At 46.2% G+C, this 15399-nt stretch overlaps 2 protein-coding genes across 10 annotated transcripts in view; both read left to right on the top strand.

Moving 5' to 3' along the window:
- Positions 1–1152: 1152 nt before the first annotated feature.
- On the top strand, positions 1153–4864 carry LOC120950901 (DNA topoisomerase 3-beta). Its single transcript, XM_040369319.2, has 8 exons — positions 1153–1427; positions 1520–2267; positions 2338–2466; positions 2541–2612; positions 2689–3283; positions 3382–4039; positions 4115–4242; positions 4319–4864. Exons 1-8 carry the CDS (start codon positions 1337–1339, stop codon positions 4472–4474), a joined length of 2577 nt encoding a protein of 858 aa, XP_040225253.1. The 5' UTR covers positions 1153–1336; the 3' UTR covers positions 4475–4864.
- Positions 4865–8014: 3150 nt separating this feature from the next.
- LOC120947952 (tyrosine-protein kinase Fer-like) overlaps positions 8015–15399 on the top strand; it is a 45597-nt gene continuing 38212 nt past the window's right edge. For 3 of the 9 annotated variants that reach the window (XM_049606598.1, XM_040363823.2, XM_040363825.2), the window contains exon 1: positions 8021–8203. The gene's annotated coding sequence lies outside the window, so the exon portion shown is untranslated. Of the gene's footprint in view, positions 8204–15399 lie in introns of all 9 variants that reach the window. The other 6 variants (XM_040363830.2, XM_040363822.2, XM_040363824.2 and 3 more) reach the window with 5 other exon arrangements.

Here is a 15399-nt window from a genome sequence, read left to right as displayed (position 1 = left end):
AGCTTCATGTAATCATGGCATATAAACCCTTCTGACTTTCCAAGCTAAAATCAATAAGAATGGTCGTGTGGTCAGCTACAAGGGTATCAACATCATCGACCATTACTCAAATCTCACTTACTTCAGTTCTGACAGTGTACATTGGAGTTTAGTATTTAAACAATCGTATCGCCGTTCTAGTTCTAGCGAAGCATAACCACCGACAAACCGACGTGACACTTCGAACAAAATGAGCTTCAAAAGTTGTCTCCTGATTTCAAATGAAAATACGTTAAACACTAGCGCCATCTCTATAATGATTCGCTTACTACACTGACACAGAGAAGAAACTGCTAAATCCCCTTTTTGTTTTTCTTCGCAAATTCCAATGCGTATTGTTTTATGTACTTCTCACATCTTTTGCATTGATTTGGAAACTTATAAAATGATTTTCCTGGGTGTTTTGTCCAAAAATTCTCACAAAATCTTGCCTCACACTTCCTTCGCAATTTGTATTTAGAAAAGTTGTTTACATCGAAGCAGCAGTGAACAGAGCTTACTTTGACAGAAGTGATCGCCTCACTGGTAAATGACAGTACTTTCGTGTGGGACACTTTTGTAACGCCAGTTTCACGTCGGTTTGTCGGTGGCATAACTTCAATGCGAAACAATATTATAGTACAGAGGGAAGGAAAACCTCTCAAAGCGAGAAAAGCTCCACTGTGTGGCTATCCCGCCTACAGTTGGCGCCACCAGCTTTTTTGTTGCTATTTTTAGAATGCATCAGTCGTTCACCGTCTCCTAAACGAAGTCTTTTTAGATTCCCTTTAGGTTGAGAGCTTGAGCCGTTTAGTGGTCGTTTAGTGGATTTGAATATGAAACAAATCTATTTGTTTCTCTTGCAACAAAAATGATCCCGCAACATGAGTTTGAAAGTTTGTCCCTATGATTTGGCAACAAATGTTTCCGCAATATTTTCATAGACCCGGTCCTAATAAAGCAGAGATTCTTAAACTTGATATAAGCCAAACAACCAACCAGCGCCCTTTCAATCAGCGATGAGCATCTCTGCTAGATGATGTTTGGGTTGCAATTATGAGGGTTAAATTGCACAATGTCCTCGCAGTATAATGTCATCCAAAATGACCGGCGCACGCGCCCGCAGTGCAGCTGCCAAACTACTTGTCAAAATGAAAAAACGAGAAAACGCCGCTTTGGACTTGTATATATTTCCCTGCAAGCGTATTTGCTGCGAATAAATAAGCGGCTTTCAGATATTGTAGTTATTTATTCACCAATCAGCACCAGGTGTTGAGCGTACTCTTTCCCGTGAAACCCACGCAAGCCCACTTTCACGATGAAGGTTGCGCTAATGGTGGCCGAAAAGCCATCGCTAGCAGCCTCGCTAGCGAGCATCCTGAGCAACGGGAAGTGTTCGGTGCGAAAAGGTACGCCCAGGCGGTGTCCCGGTGTCAGCCAGCCGCTGCCCGCGTTGCAGCCGCCGATCGTGCTCACGAATCTCCGTTCTCCAATTTCGCAGGTTCGAACAGTGCATGCTCGGTACACGAATGGGTGGGCCAGTTCCGGGGCGAAACGACGCGCTTCAAAATGACGTCCGTGTGCGGGCACATCATGGGGTTAGAGTTCGTCGGCAAGTACAACTCGTGGGACCGCGTCGACCCGGCCGAACTGTTCGCCTGCCCGACCGAGAAGAAGGAGTCCACCCCGAACCTGCGCATGCCGTACTTTCTCGCCCAGGAGGCGCGCGGCTGCGACTACCTCATACTGTGGCTCGATTGCGACAAGGAGGGCGAAAACATTTGCTACGAGGTGATGGCGGCCGTGTCCGACTCGATCCACAATGTGCATTCCAACCGGGTGACGTACCGGGCCAAGTTCTCCGCCATCACCGAGAAGGACATCAAGTACGCGATGGACAATCTGATCCACCCGAACGAAAACGAGGCGAAATCGGTCGACGCACGGCAGGAGCTGGATCTGCGCATCGGTTGCGCGTTCACCCGCTTCCAGACCAAGTTCTTCCAGGGCAAGTATGCCGATCTGGACGCGTCGCTCATTTCGTACGGGCCGTGCCAGACGCCCACGCTTGGGTTTTGCGTCCAGCGGCACGACGAAATTCAAACGTTCAAGCCGGAAACGTTCTGGTACGTGCAGGTGTCGGTGGGCGAAAGTCCCGAGATCAAGCTGGAATGGCACCGCGTGCGCGTGTTCGAGAAGGAGATCGCTTGTATATATCTGAATAAGGTTAAAGAACAGAAGGAAGCAATGTAAGTAGGAAGGAAGCGATGTTGAGCGTTGCAAAGTTTCATTACAATGTCCATCCCTCCGTGTCGTTAGCGTTGAAGCTGTTAGCTCGAAAGAGCAGGTCCGTGGACGTCCGCAAGCACTGAACACCGTCGAACTGATGCGTGCGGCCAGTGCAGGTTTGGGCATCGGTCCCCATACGGCGATGCAAATTGCTGAAAAGTAAGTCGAACCATTCGATTCGATCCAATTTGATCATGCCAGCTTAACGTTCGTTTTTTTTTCTCCCTTTACAGACTGTACACCCGAGGTTACATCAGCTATCCTCGAACAGAAACCACACAGTATCCAACCAACTTCGATCTAAAGTAGGTCCAGCAGCACCAAATTGTCCCTTTCTCCCCATTAAACTCTATCCACCCTTTGCTCCTTCTCATTGTGCAGTGGAGTTGTACGACTATTGCAACCTTCGTCGGAGTTTGGCGAAGAGGCGAAGGCAATCGCCCGCGATATGACGCACCCGCGCAAGGGTAACGACGCCGGCGACCATCCACCGATCACGCCGATGAAGCTGGCCTCGCGCAACGAGCTCGACGGGGACAGCTGGCGCGTGTACGACTACATCTGTCGCCACTTTCTCGGTACGATTTCGCGCGATCTAAAGTACCGCACGCACACGACCAAGTTCCGGATCGGGGGGGAACTGTTTACCGCCACCACCAGCGCCCTGATCGATCCCGGCTTTACCAAGGTAATGACGTGGCAGGCGTTCGGCAAGAACGAGCTCGTGCATCAGTTCGCGGTCAACGACAAGGTGAAGATCAGCGACGTGCGGCTGGTGGAGAGCCAAACGGGCCCGCCGGACTATCTGACCGAGTCCGAGCTGATCTCGCTGATGGAGAAGCACGGCATCGGTACGGACGCTTCGATCCCGGTGCACATCAACAACATCTGCCAGCGGAACTACGTGGCGATCGGAAGTGGCCGTACGCTCACACCGACCAACCTGGGCATTGTGCTCGTGCACGGATATCAGAAGGTAAGGCAGTGTACAGTGTAGCCTTAGCGACGATCTAGTGAGCTGTGGGTTTTGATTTGTTTTGTTTCTCAACTCCTCCCTCCCTGTTTTCATGACAGATTGATCCGGAGCTGGTCCTGCCCACGATGCGGTCCGCCGTCGAGCAGCAGCTGAATCTCATTGCGCACGGTTCCGCCGACTATCGGTTGGTGCTGAAGCACGCCGTCGAAATATTCCGCCTCAAGTTCCTGTACTTTGTGCAAAACATCAGCAACATGGACATACTGTTCGAGTCGACGTTCTCGTCGCTCAGCTCGTCCGGCAAATCGCTGTCGCGCTGCGGCAAGTGCCGCCGCTACATGAAGTACATACAGTCGAAACCGGCCCGCCTCCACTGCCCCACATGCGACGAAACGTACACGCTGCCGGTGAAGGGTTCGATCCGCGTGTACCGCGAGCTCAAGTGCCCGCTGGACGATTTCGAGCTGGTCGCCTGGACGAACGGTGCGATGGGCAAGGCGTACCCGCTCTGCCCGTACTGCTACAACCATCCGCCGTTCAGGGATATGGTGAAGAACTCGGGCTGCAACAACTGTCCCCATCCGACCTGCGCCCACTCGCTGTCGCTGCTGGGCGTGTCGAGCTGCATGGAGTGCGAGCGGGGCGTGCTGGTGCTCGACTCGACGATGACGCCGAAAACGTGGCGCCTGGTTTGCAACGGTTTGTGTGACGTCATCGTTAACTGTTTCGCCGATGCGGTGAAAGTAACCGTGGAAGGTAGGGGAGGGATGACGGAAGCGTTGAGTGCATTTAAACGTTATTAAACACCGACTTTGTGTTACCCTTTTTCAGCTGAATCGTGTGAAGAGTGTGGCGCCCAACTTGTCACAGCAGTCTACAAACAGGAAAAGTCCCCATTCAAGGACGAGGTTACGGAGAAGAAGGGTTGCATTTTCTGTTTCGCCGAATTTATGCCACTGGTAAGGGATGACACAATGCTGCTGCTGCTCCCTTTGCTCCTTACCAGCGCACCCACATTTCTTTCCAAATCCGCAGGTTGAGAAGCACAAAGCGGTCGAGATGCGCCGAAACCATGCCGGTGGACGGGGCGGACGGGGCCGTGGTTTTCGCGGCCGAGGTGGCAAAGGAGGCCGGGGAAGGAACAAAGCACCCAAGGACAAGATGACACAGCTAGCGAACTATTTCGTGTAGTGTTGCCAAGCGACGCGGCGGTGCGTATCGCGGTGGCGTATTTCCGGTGTTCAAATTCCGTGCGCAGTAATGCATCATCCTTCAGTCCAGCAATCAATGCGCCGCGGATAAGCGCGTCTGCAAACAAATTTGTATTTGCAACAAAACCCTTTCCGATCCTATCACAACCACTCCCCTCCCCTCTCCACCACTCCTTCAACTTCACGTCGTCATTGAGCCCGCCATTGAGTTAAGTATGTGTGTGTGTTGGATTTGAGAAGAAAAACGTGTTACACTATCTTCAAAAGCTAGTATCACCCGGACGCCAAGGCGTGTCCATCAAGTCAACAAAACACAAACCTTATTCTATATAAAGAATTAATAAAAATCTCTCCAAAATGTTACAAGTCATTCGCAACGCAAGAAAAACGGTGACATGTCTTACGGGAATTCTGTTGTCTTGTGTGTTGTTCGTGGTAGCGTTGGTACGAGGAAAAAGTCGTGAGCAAATTTGGCCCAACGCGTGACGTTTATCTTTACTCGAAATTTTATATTTTTGGTAATGCAATTTAATTAAATTATTTTAATTTGCTACACAATACTTATCTTATCTTTTACCACATCTCTTCACTGCTTGCGCAAATATATTGGAATAGAAATCTAGAAACGCACGCACGCGATTAGTATTCCACGGGCGTATAATTCCCGATCAGCGACAGCCAAAGCTGCTCGATTCGCTGCGTAAGCGGCATCTTTGCGGCGAATCGAAGCAGCGGCGCAGTAAAGAAGAACGTCAACCGGCCTTCATCGTCCATCTGATCGCGGACAAATGCTTCCGTCTCGCGATCATTCAGGTATAAGCGCCTTCCATCCTGCACGACGTACTGCTCCGTCAGTCCGCGCGCAACGTCCATCGACAGCAGGATGGGCTGCGCCGGATCGCACGTCCCATTTTGCGCCGGAACGTCCGGCACCGGTTTGCAGAGGATGAACCCTTGCCGCGGTAAAATCCGTTCAATTGTCTCCAAAAGCAGCGGCATGTTTACGAACACGTACTCGTTGACGATCAGCAAGTACCGTGCGTTGGAGGCGGTTGCGGCACGGTGATGATGCTGCAGGCGCTTCAACCAGTCCGCCGCCGACCCGTTCGTTGCGTTCGTTGGGTGTGCTTTCGGATGCACGGTGGGTGCATGCAGCTCGAACCTGTGCACTACACGATGGTCGTTTTGGGCCCAGGTGTGCCGGATGGTTCGCCGTAGTGTGGTGCTTTGTTTAGCGGATCTGATAACGATCGACAGCAGTGGGCCACTCGGGGAAGCCTGTTCCGCCTGTTCCATCTCCACACGCAGGAGGGCGATTTTTTGCAACAGTTCACTATTCGCCTGGTTAACACTATCGTCCATCCTGTTCGATATTTGTACTAAGCATATCAGTATGCCACAGACGGACGCGATGCTAATCACTACAGAGCCCAGAGCCAATTTGTCAATCGCACCCATCGTTAACGCTGCAAAACCGCAACAGCTTTGTGCCCGATCGGCCGTGAGAACAATCGACCACCAAGCAGATGCAAACACGGCCACCCTGCCTGCCACCACGTTTGAAATTCAACTAAACCCTTTCGGGAAAGGGCAGCAGCAGCGAACGTGTACGTGCTGCTGTGTCGTGCCGCGCTTGTATCCATCAGTATTGGTGAACGCGGCACATTTGTACGTAAGTCAATAAAGATAGGCGGCACCTAATGGACCGGGCAAAAAAAATCGCGTCTCTGCTTATCATACCAAACAATGCCAATCTTCACCAATTATCCACCGATTCCGCCGTCGAACCCCCGGAACACTGATGATTAGCGCGATCATGTCTAGCGAGTGTGGTGCACCTTCCCCAAGTGGGACGCTTGGGGAGGGCTTTTCCGTGCGACGTGGAATCCTTCACTGATTACACATTATCGAGCCTTTTCGTGCAATTATGGGTTGCTATGACAACGATGTGTCAATTAATTAATCATTTTAATCGATGTGTGATTTGAGCGATGGATTGCCTTTTTTTTTGGTGGAAGAGCTTTTGTTTCAGTCTGCAGAAATTTTGAATTTTGAATTGCAGTACGTTCAACGGTGTAGCACGCATTGGTATAGATATTATTATAACATTTGCGACTAAACCGAAACTAAACATCCTTATTTTATGTATTACCTACCCGGTTAGGCGGATATACAAGTAAGCGGTATAAATAGATATATTTTTAAAAAGTACATAAAATATTTTTTAATTATGATTTTTAGATCACTATTTCAAAACATGTAATTCTAGGCATTTCAAAAATTTGGGATCAATTTGATTGTCCAATTAAAAGTTATTATAAAATTATTGAACAAAACACACCCGGATAGGTGGCTATAGAAATAATGGTTAAAGACGAATAGAATGACCAGATAACAGCAGAAATTCTCCAAAATTAAATACAATTCGGATGTATGATTGTTGCTTAAAGCACCATTTTTTTTTAATTCCATTTGAAAATACCTTTCTCTAGCTCTTCCAATTCCAAATTCCAAGCAAAACATTTACATATCTCTTGATTTTACATCTCTTTTATCATTTTTAAACAACAGTTCCATTTCTTGAAGCCACGTGTGTCTACCAAAACACCACAAGTTTTCAACACTCCATGTTTACACTTTTCTTGTTTTATGTTGTTAGAAGAATAGTAGCTTTGCTTGAACTTCGTTTTCATATTTTTTAAGACAAAATGAGAATGAGAACTCATTCGTTCAATATGCTTCAAAATTGTTGTGTTTAATGTACCAAATCCGTTTGTTTTAATTAAACAAGAAAATGATAAAATAATCTATATATTTATATATATTCTACTTTTAACTTATTCGGAGAAATCTACTAAAAAAACCTGTTTCAATCAGTGATCACTTGTTTATATATCTACTAAATTGAAATCAAAATAAAAGTGTGCAGGACGCCAATATTGTAGAGAGCGGAGAGTAATTTGCCTCTCGCATTTTGTTTTGTTCGTTCTTTCTCATTCTCGCGGTAGCCCACGTGCTCGCTCTAGCAAAACGATATTTGATGTGCCATCTCGTTCTTGCACACTGCACGTTCATTTCAACGAAAGCTTAACGAAACCGACGATGATGATGACGATACACAGTGGAAATTGCTTCGGTTTCAAATGGTGAGAAAAACAGAAAACCAGAAAACAAAGATTTTGTTTATATGATTTAAAATGATCTTGATTGATTAATGATTGAACCTTTTAGAATCCTTAGTTTAAACAAGAATATATTTTAATTTGTCAATGTCTAAATGACATTCTTTTTTAATTTTAAGCTCATTCTAGCAAACATTGCAATAATAATAAAAAAGCGAACGGAAACCTACAATTAACATGCACATTGCCGAAACATTAGTCCAAATTGCATGCGAAAAATAGCGCAACATTGAAATTATTTCTGTCCAACACCAACCCCAACTTGCTCCCACTGTGCGAAGGGGTGGTTTGCAATCCGATCCCGATGTGTTTGTCGCTCTGCTCTCGGGCCCGAGCGCCCCATTCATTCATTCACAAAGCAACGGGCGCGCGCGAACGTGGTACGTGATCAATCGCTCCCTTTCCTCGTAAATGCCGGCGCGGCATTTCTGTTGTCCCACACAGGTACACCAACTCTCTCACACACCAACACATACACACACAAGGGGGCGTGAAGTGCGTTCTGTGTGTTTTCTCGCGGCTACACGGTAAGGCTTTCTTTTTCGACTCGCGGGCAGGACTGTGTTTGTGCGTGTGTGTGCGTGCGTGTGTATCTATTTCCTCTCTTTGCCACCCGCGGCGATCGGTTCGTCGTACGTGTGTGCAGTGCGTTTGTTGTTTGCCCTATCCTGCGGTGCCTTACCGAAAGGTGTGCATGGTGACAGTGTGTGCGTGTGTGGTCATGATTTTAAGGGGCGATAAAGGTGTGCAAAAAATATAGCAAGAAGATGTGTCTGCACACATCCGTGTTGTATAGGGCCAATGCAGTTGTGTATTGTGTTTGATTATGGCCATCTCCTCCTGTGCCGATTGGTGAAGATTTGTGTGGATTCGACGATCGAGCGTGTATGCGTGAACGGGCCCAAAAGAGTTATCACCCACCGTTTCGTGTGAAGCTAAAGATCGGTTTCCCTACCTGGGGAGAGGTGCTTGGTGCTAGTGCTACCCTACCCTTCCGTAACATATATCAACCTGCCGCATAAACCTGTTCCCTTTTGCGGCGCACCAGTATATTGCGATTAACATACACAGGTGAGTGAGAAACGGTTCGGTGTGCTGCACGCAAATTTAAATCACAACTGTCTGCGGTGGTCGCGAGTGGTGGTTGCCTTATTTTTTGCCGACCTTTCGCCTTCTCCACACTACCACCCCCCCCCCCCCCCCCCCCGCGTGCGTTCGCTTTCAGGCGCATTGTCGCATTTCAGGTGAAAAGGAGAAGGGAAATGCAGCAATGGCAAAGGGGGGCTTGTTGTTTTCGTTGCATCCTATCCCGTTTTCATTCCGGTTTCTCGTCTTTCTTTCTCAACACAACAACGACAACGACGCACAACATCCAACTCTTCCTGACCATGTTTTGCCCCCCTCACAGGCAAAGACGGGTCCAAGCGACGGTCCAAAGCAGCAAAGCGCAAAGACAACAAAAACACCACCCAAAACGGCGCACCGATGAACCTAAAAAACAACAAAGCAATCGCTGCTATCCATCTCTGCCCTTTCTCTCTCTCTCTCTCTCGTTCTCCCCTTCTTTCCCTCTCTCTCTCTGTCTCTGTCTGCCTGTCGCCGCTGACCACACGGCTGTTTTAGAGGAGGCTGACGACGGCTCTGGCCGCCGTCTCACGGGAGGCGAAACGCCGAAATCTTTTACTGGTTGTACCGTGTGTGTATGTGTGTGTGTGTTAGCTCTCGGCGCGTCGACCCAAAAGGCGAAGAGAGAACGAAATCCAGGTGAAGAAGAAAGCGCAAAACATCAGAAAACCTGTTTCGGGCTCCATAACATCGCACTGCTTGCTCCCTTCTGCACGTGTGCGTGTGTGTGTGTGAGTGTGTGTCGCTTGCTATGATTGTGTGCGTGTTGAGAAGACGGTGGTGGTCGTCGAAGAACATTGGGCGACGGCCCCGCAAAACTCAACTTCCATCCATCCCCCTTGTACATCCCAATCGGTGGATGGGATGGAGGGGGTGTGTGGAATATGTTCTCGTTCATAGCTGTTGCTACTAACGCGCAGAACACATTGGTGTTTCTATGGTTATTAGCAAAACAAGAAGAAGAAGAAGAAGTAGAAAAAGGCGGCTGGAAATCGTTATGCCTGCCCCCCCCCCCATGCCCGATGCCCGATCACACCGCGATCGAAGCTGATCGATGATTTGTGCTGCTTGTGTGCTGCTATGTTGCTATGTGCTGGCGTTAAAGATCTACAATAGCTTAATTCTCTTATCCAATGCACATCGAGAGAGGGGAAGATCGAAGGAAAAGAGAAAGAAAAGGCTGCTTCTCGCCTTAGAATGAGGTTCGGTCTGTTTAAATGGCCAATCATATTACCAAGGCAACTTCAACGCAAATGTTCAATTATGGGGAAAACCCTACAGCTTCGTTTTTGCGCACCATGAAGCGCTTAAACAGAGCCAGTACTGCTGCTGCTGCTGGTGTTGGAACTGGATTTTTTGCATGTTTTTTTTTTTTTAATTTCTGTCTTAAGGAAAGGTTTGAAGGTTTTGAGCGCTTTGTTTTATTTTCAAACGTTTTGAAATGTACTTTAGATTGAATATGGATATATGTTTGTTTATTTAAAAAGAAAACCTTTATAATATCATAAATCAAAAGTTCAATTAATTCGAAAGGATAAAACTTTGGTTGAAGATTGAAAGAATTGATTAAAACAGATTAATTCTGAAATAAAAGCGCAGTAAAATTGTTTCAATTGAGTTGTCGTTTTTTTTTATGATAAAAATCGCTTCAAACAGCTGTCCAAACAGCATTCGAAACGGAATTTTAATCGACCGTATCTTGATCCAGTTCAAATGAAGCATTGAAAAAGGTGTTAATATTTCAATATTTTAAACAAAATGGCAATAAAGCATGAGATTGTGACGAAACGTAGGAACATGTTGAGAAAATTGCGTTAAATAAGTGCATTTCTAAACCATTTCAAATCAATTGTTGAAATAATTCTAAACTATTACAAAATGATGCCAAACTAAGTGTGTGTGATCGCCACTTAACTTGTGTCAAGATCGAATGTCCAATTCTGTTGGGATCCTTATTGTTCGCAAAAAACAATCACAGAGCAGTGGTTGATCAGCGAGCAAGCTGTTTGATCAGATGTAGATTTGAGTCTAGAAATGATCACGACGCCTTCGCCGAATCTTCCTTTGTCGGTTGCAGCGCGTTCGTTCCGATTTGCTCTTTGCTTTGCTCGTTCCAAACCGTTGGCAGTGTGACTAAAAATGGATATCGTGCAAGTGGAAGCACAAATTAGAATCTTTTTCACTTTCCCAGCACCCGCGAGACGCTCGCTCCCGATCCCCTGATGCTTCTCCACGTCCAACTGAGCCCTCCCCTGTCTGCCCGGGGAGTGGAAACTTCATACGCGTGTGTGTTTGCGCGTATGCGATTCCACGGGTTCGAATTTCCTCCGTTCGCTGGCAGTACGGGCGACGAATGCATCCCCACGACCCCAACCAAGTAACAGTGTGTGTGTGTGTGTCGTTGTCATCGTCGTCGTCGTCGTCGTGATGTTGGCCACCCTGTTTGGCCCAACCGGTTTTCGGTTCGGCACGGACAAGGTAAGGGGGAAGTAAGGGGGGGGGGGGGGAGCGGTAAGGTACGAAAACACGGGGCGGCGGATACGGCGGAACTCACGAACATAACACACAAATAAAAGGAAGGGTAAAAAAGAAACAACATAATAAAAATAAAATAAAGCCACATAACACAATTCACTGGCGCTGGCCTGTCCTGGCCTGGCTCACTAGTGTGCGAGTAGCTGTGTGGACAAAAGTGCAACTTTAGCACATCATCATCATCGTCATCATCGTCATCGATCCACGCACCAACACGTTCGTTCGTTTGCGTGGAGTCAATCACAACCATGGCAAGGAAATGGATAAGGGAGGGAGGGAGGGAGAGGGGGGATGAGGGAGAGAAAGTGCACCGCGCCATTTGGAAGTTGCTCTCCTATTGTCGTTGGAGCGGCTCGAAGCTTATCAAAACCTGCCAGAGAGCTTGGGCGTGCGCCCCTCTTTCCACATATGAACGGATTGTTTGGGAGCGAATGGAGCGAAATGGTGCTGATGATCGGTGTCATCCTGTTCAGGCCCACTAGTTGCCAACCTGATCAGGTGACATGCGGGAAGAGGTGTGCACACTGGGTGACCGCAAAATGAAGCAGAAACAAAACACAAACAAAAAACGCACAAATCGCGCAGCGCTCGTGTGAAAGTATTAGCATTAATACAGACGCACTTCCTGCTGGCTTCATCAGCGAAGGAACTGCTGCTTTTGTAACGGTCGCTTCAATACATGAATGTCCGTATCAATGTCTTTAATGAAGCTATTTGTCTCTACATAATGACGTAACAACGCCATTCATTTTATAATTTTAGATGCAGGAAAAAAAGCCTTCTTCAACATTCACTTAATTTCGTGTCAACAAGTAGATTGGAGTTGAGGTTGAAAAATGATCTGGCGTTAATCCAGATAAAATAGAATCTTCTAAATCACATTACCAACAACAGCATTACGATCGTATCTTTATGCTTCGCTGCGTAACAATACACACATGGCAACACACTCACACACATAAACTGCACTTTAACGGTGCATTCTCGTTCTGCTCCACGCGACACTAGTGCGTGAATGTGTCGCCAAACCCTACGCAAACCTTCGCGCAAAGAGCTCGTCGATCGGTTGGAATAAAATGAATGAACGGGTTTCTTCTGCTGCCCGGGGAGGGCCAGAGAACGAGGGATGATAACGCATACATACCGTAACGGTAGCAGTCTTTTAAAAGCTTCCCTTATCATCGGCTTATCAGACCGAGATCCGAGCGACAGCTGTCCCGATGTGCGCTGTGTGTCTATATTGATTTAGTGTTTGCCAGCACACTTACAATTTGTAACATCAAAGAGGAGGACCGTTTTGAAGCGAAGGGTCGGTGAAGTTGTTGCAGGGCAGTATTGGCGGCCTCTCCACATCCCACCATGTTTGCCATGTAAACCTGTTTTCGCTGTCAATAATTACAGTTGGTCGTGTAGGGAGTGGAGCAAGAAGTGATGATGGACAGCTTATGGAGGCTTGATTTCCCAGCATAAAACGTTGCTTGCCTGTGGTGGGCTTCTTCCCTGCTACCTTGCTTGATGTGTGCGTCCAGTAGTCTGTAGGATAATGATGAAGATGATGAAGCTGGGATGAATGCGTCAACAGGTAGCTTGATTCCTGTTTTTTTTTTTTGCATTAAGAAGCCAATACTCCCAAACACTCTGCCGGCTGGAAGAATAACGTACTCCAGAAGAAGTTCAGCTTGACGGGGAAGAAAAATGGTTCTGCCTAGGCCCTACTTACATGAGTACCAAAACTACTGACCGCTAGTAAAACGCTACACCACTTGTATGCGCTCGCTCATTTCGCTACTTAAATTTCGGCTTCAAGTGTACGATTGAAGCATTTCTCTCTTACGATGGGGAGGTAGGCTCTTGTTATGATCGTCGACAGAGACATCCAGTGATGTTTGTTTGCTGCATGGAGTAGTGCTGCTCATAACCCGTTCTGTTGTGGTGTGTTTTGTTTCTGCCTTTTCGCTCTTCTTGCTGCTTCCTTTTGCTCGCTTATGTGTGGTGGGGAAGCAACATATTTTATGGTCTGCTTTGTTTCAGAACGAAGCCCCCCAAAGGTACGTACATGGGTACGGGATTGGTGTTCGTGTTGAAGTACACCTTTAATCGTCCGTTGGTCCAGGGTCCCGGTGCAACGAGAACCACTGCACTGAGACGGACGCTTGAAGTGTCTAACTTGGCGTGTGAAGAAGAGACGGGAATCGGAGGTGTAGGGTGCGGCGAGGGAGTAGAAAGGAAAACAAGGAAAGAAGAACTATAAGTGAAACAAAAGATGAAATTAGGCTCAATGCAAACAAATGTAAACTTCCATGCTCTATTGTGCTAAAGAGCAAAGTACAGAAATAATCTTTAAAGAGGTAAATGAATTGTTTGATGAATCAAAACTGTACTAGATATTTGAGTTTGTAAGAGAGTTTCATTTATTTGTCTAATACCTTTTTGAGGATATGATAATGATGAATTTATACCTTTAGGTTTCTTGATATTGCAACAAGAAACGTTTTTCCTTCTAAAAATCTTCGTACTTTTTTTTGTCATATCAAAAACCGTGCTACATTGTTGATTGAATTCTCTAAACATGATTACAAAATGGTTTACCACACCATGTAGCATTAAGCATTATAAGATGCAATAGGTTTCGATCGTCGTGGACAGGCAGGCAATAAGTAAAAGATGCCACAATTTATACATGCCCACCAACCATTGGTTCAACCGGTTTTCCCGATCGATTAATGCATGATGCGTATTCCATTATCATCGATAACCAGTTTGGTGATTTTGCGAGCATTGGCATCGGGTCCGGTAATGAAGCATATCCGCCTGATCCAGTTTTGCGGCCAGCCTGCAACATGATTCCGAGCCGAGCCCGTCGACAAAGAACAATGATCCACTGTGTTGCGTTTATTACTGTTATCGTTTGGCTGCTAGGCAAGCATTATTGTTATTTATGTGTAAAGGAATTACAGAAAAAAAGCTTTTACATTGTTTACAACAGTTGTTGAAAGATCACTGTCGACTACCCTTGATACTTTTAGCGATGAGCTTCTTTTTAGCTAGATGTCTTCAATTTGCTCAATTGTAACCGCAAATTCTGAACGAGTGTGGATGAGATTTCAATTGGCCGTGATTGCCGTTAACTTACTTCTAATCGCGTTCATTGTGACGTCTGTTTGGAGTCATTTAAGGCACTCAAAACCAACGTCGGGTTTGGACCTACGGCAGAAAAGCAGGAGATATGTATGTAGGAGACATTCTAGATAGAAATCTATACATCTTCCCCGAACTGCGAATATCTCCCTTTGATATCTACTGAAACTAATTGAATATAAAACAATAGACTTTATGAAACTGTTTTCCAATTGTTTTTTGTATTACATAACACTGTTTCATACCTTTCAACTCTTTGCTAGTCTAAAAATGACAAGTTAAAATGTGTTCATTTCAAATAAATGTTTCAAAATCGTTAAGAATAGTGGTGTTAAAAACGGGTCTTTTTGAAGATCAGCTAAGTTCTGGTTCATTCATAAAGATGATCCGGATCATTTGATCGGATCAATCATTCTATCGTTCGTTCTCTGCTAAACCTGTCAGTTAATGCCAAATCTGGAGTCAAAGAGAAATGAGAACATCTCAGGACTTTACCAAGGTTTTATTGGTTGTTTCCCAAAAACATTTTGGATGGTTCCCATAGTTTTTTAGCTCGTTCCCACAATTTACTGAGCGCTACCCATTTTTTAAAAATTGGATTGTATGGATGTCCAATAGGACGATACCAAAATTATGAGGAAACTATACAAAAATATATGGGAAACGGTGAATAAATTGTGAGAAGGACCTAAAACATTACAGGAATCACGAGGCGAAGAGATGCAGTACGTGTTAACGGGCGAACGAGATAGTCAGTTATATTTTCATCGTCATGGTCGAGTGGGCAATACGCTAAACATATCGCTAAAGCTGCATCTACACGATTAGCGCAGAAGAGTGAAGGTCTCAATTTTTTATAAAGAATATATAAATGTAAGGCTAGGCCGGTCTCGTAGTACAGTCGTCAACTCGTACGACTTAACAA

This window comes from Anopheles coluzzii, chromosome 2 (assembly GCF_943734685.1).
Source record: "Anopheles coluzzii chromosome 2, AcolN3, whole genome shotgun sequence".
Classification (NCBI taxonomy): Eukaryota; Metazoa; Arthropoda; class Insecta; order Diptera; family Culicidae; genus Anopheles; species Anopheles coluzzii.
This window is presented reverse-complemented; position numbering and strand designations above follow the sequence as displayed.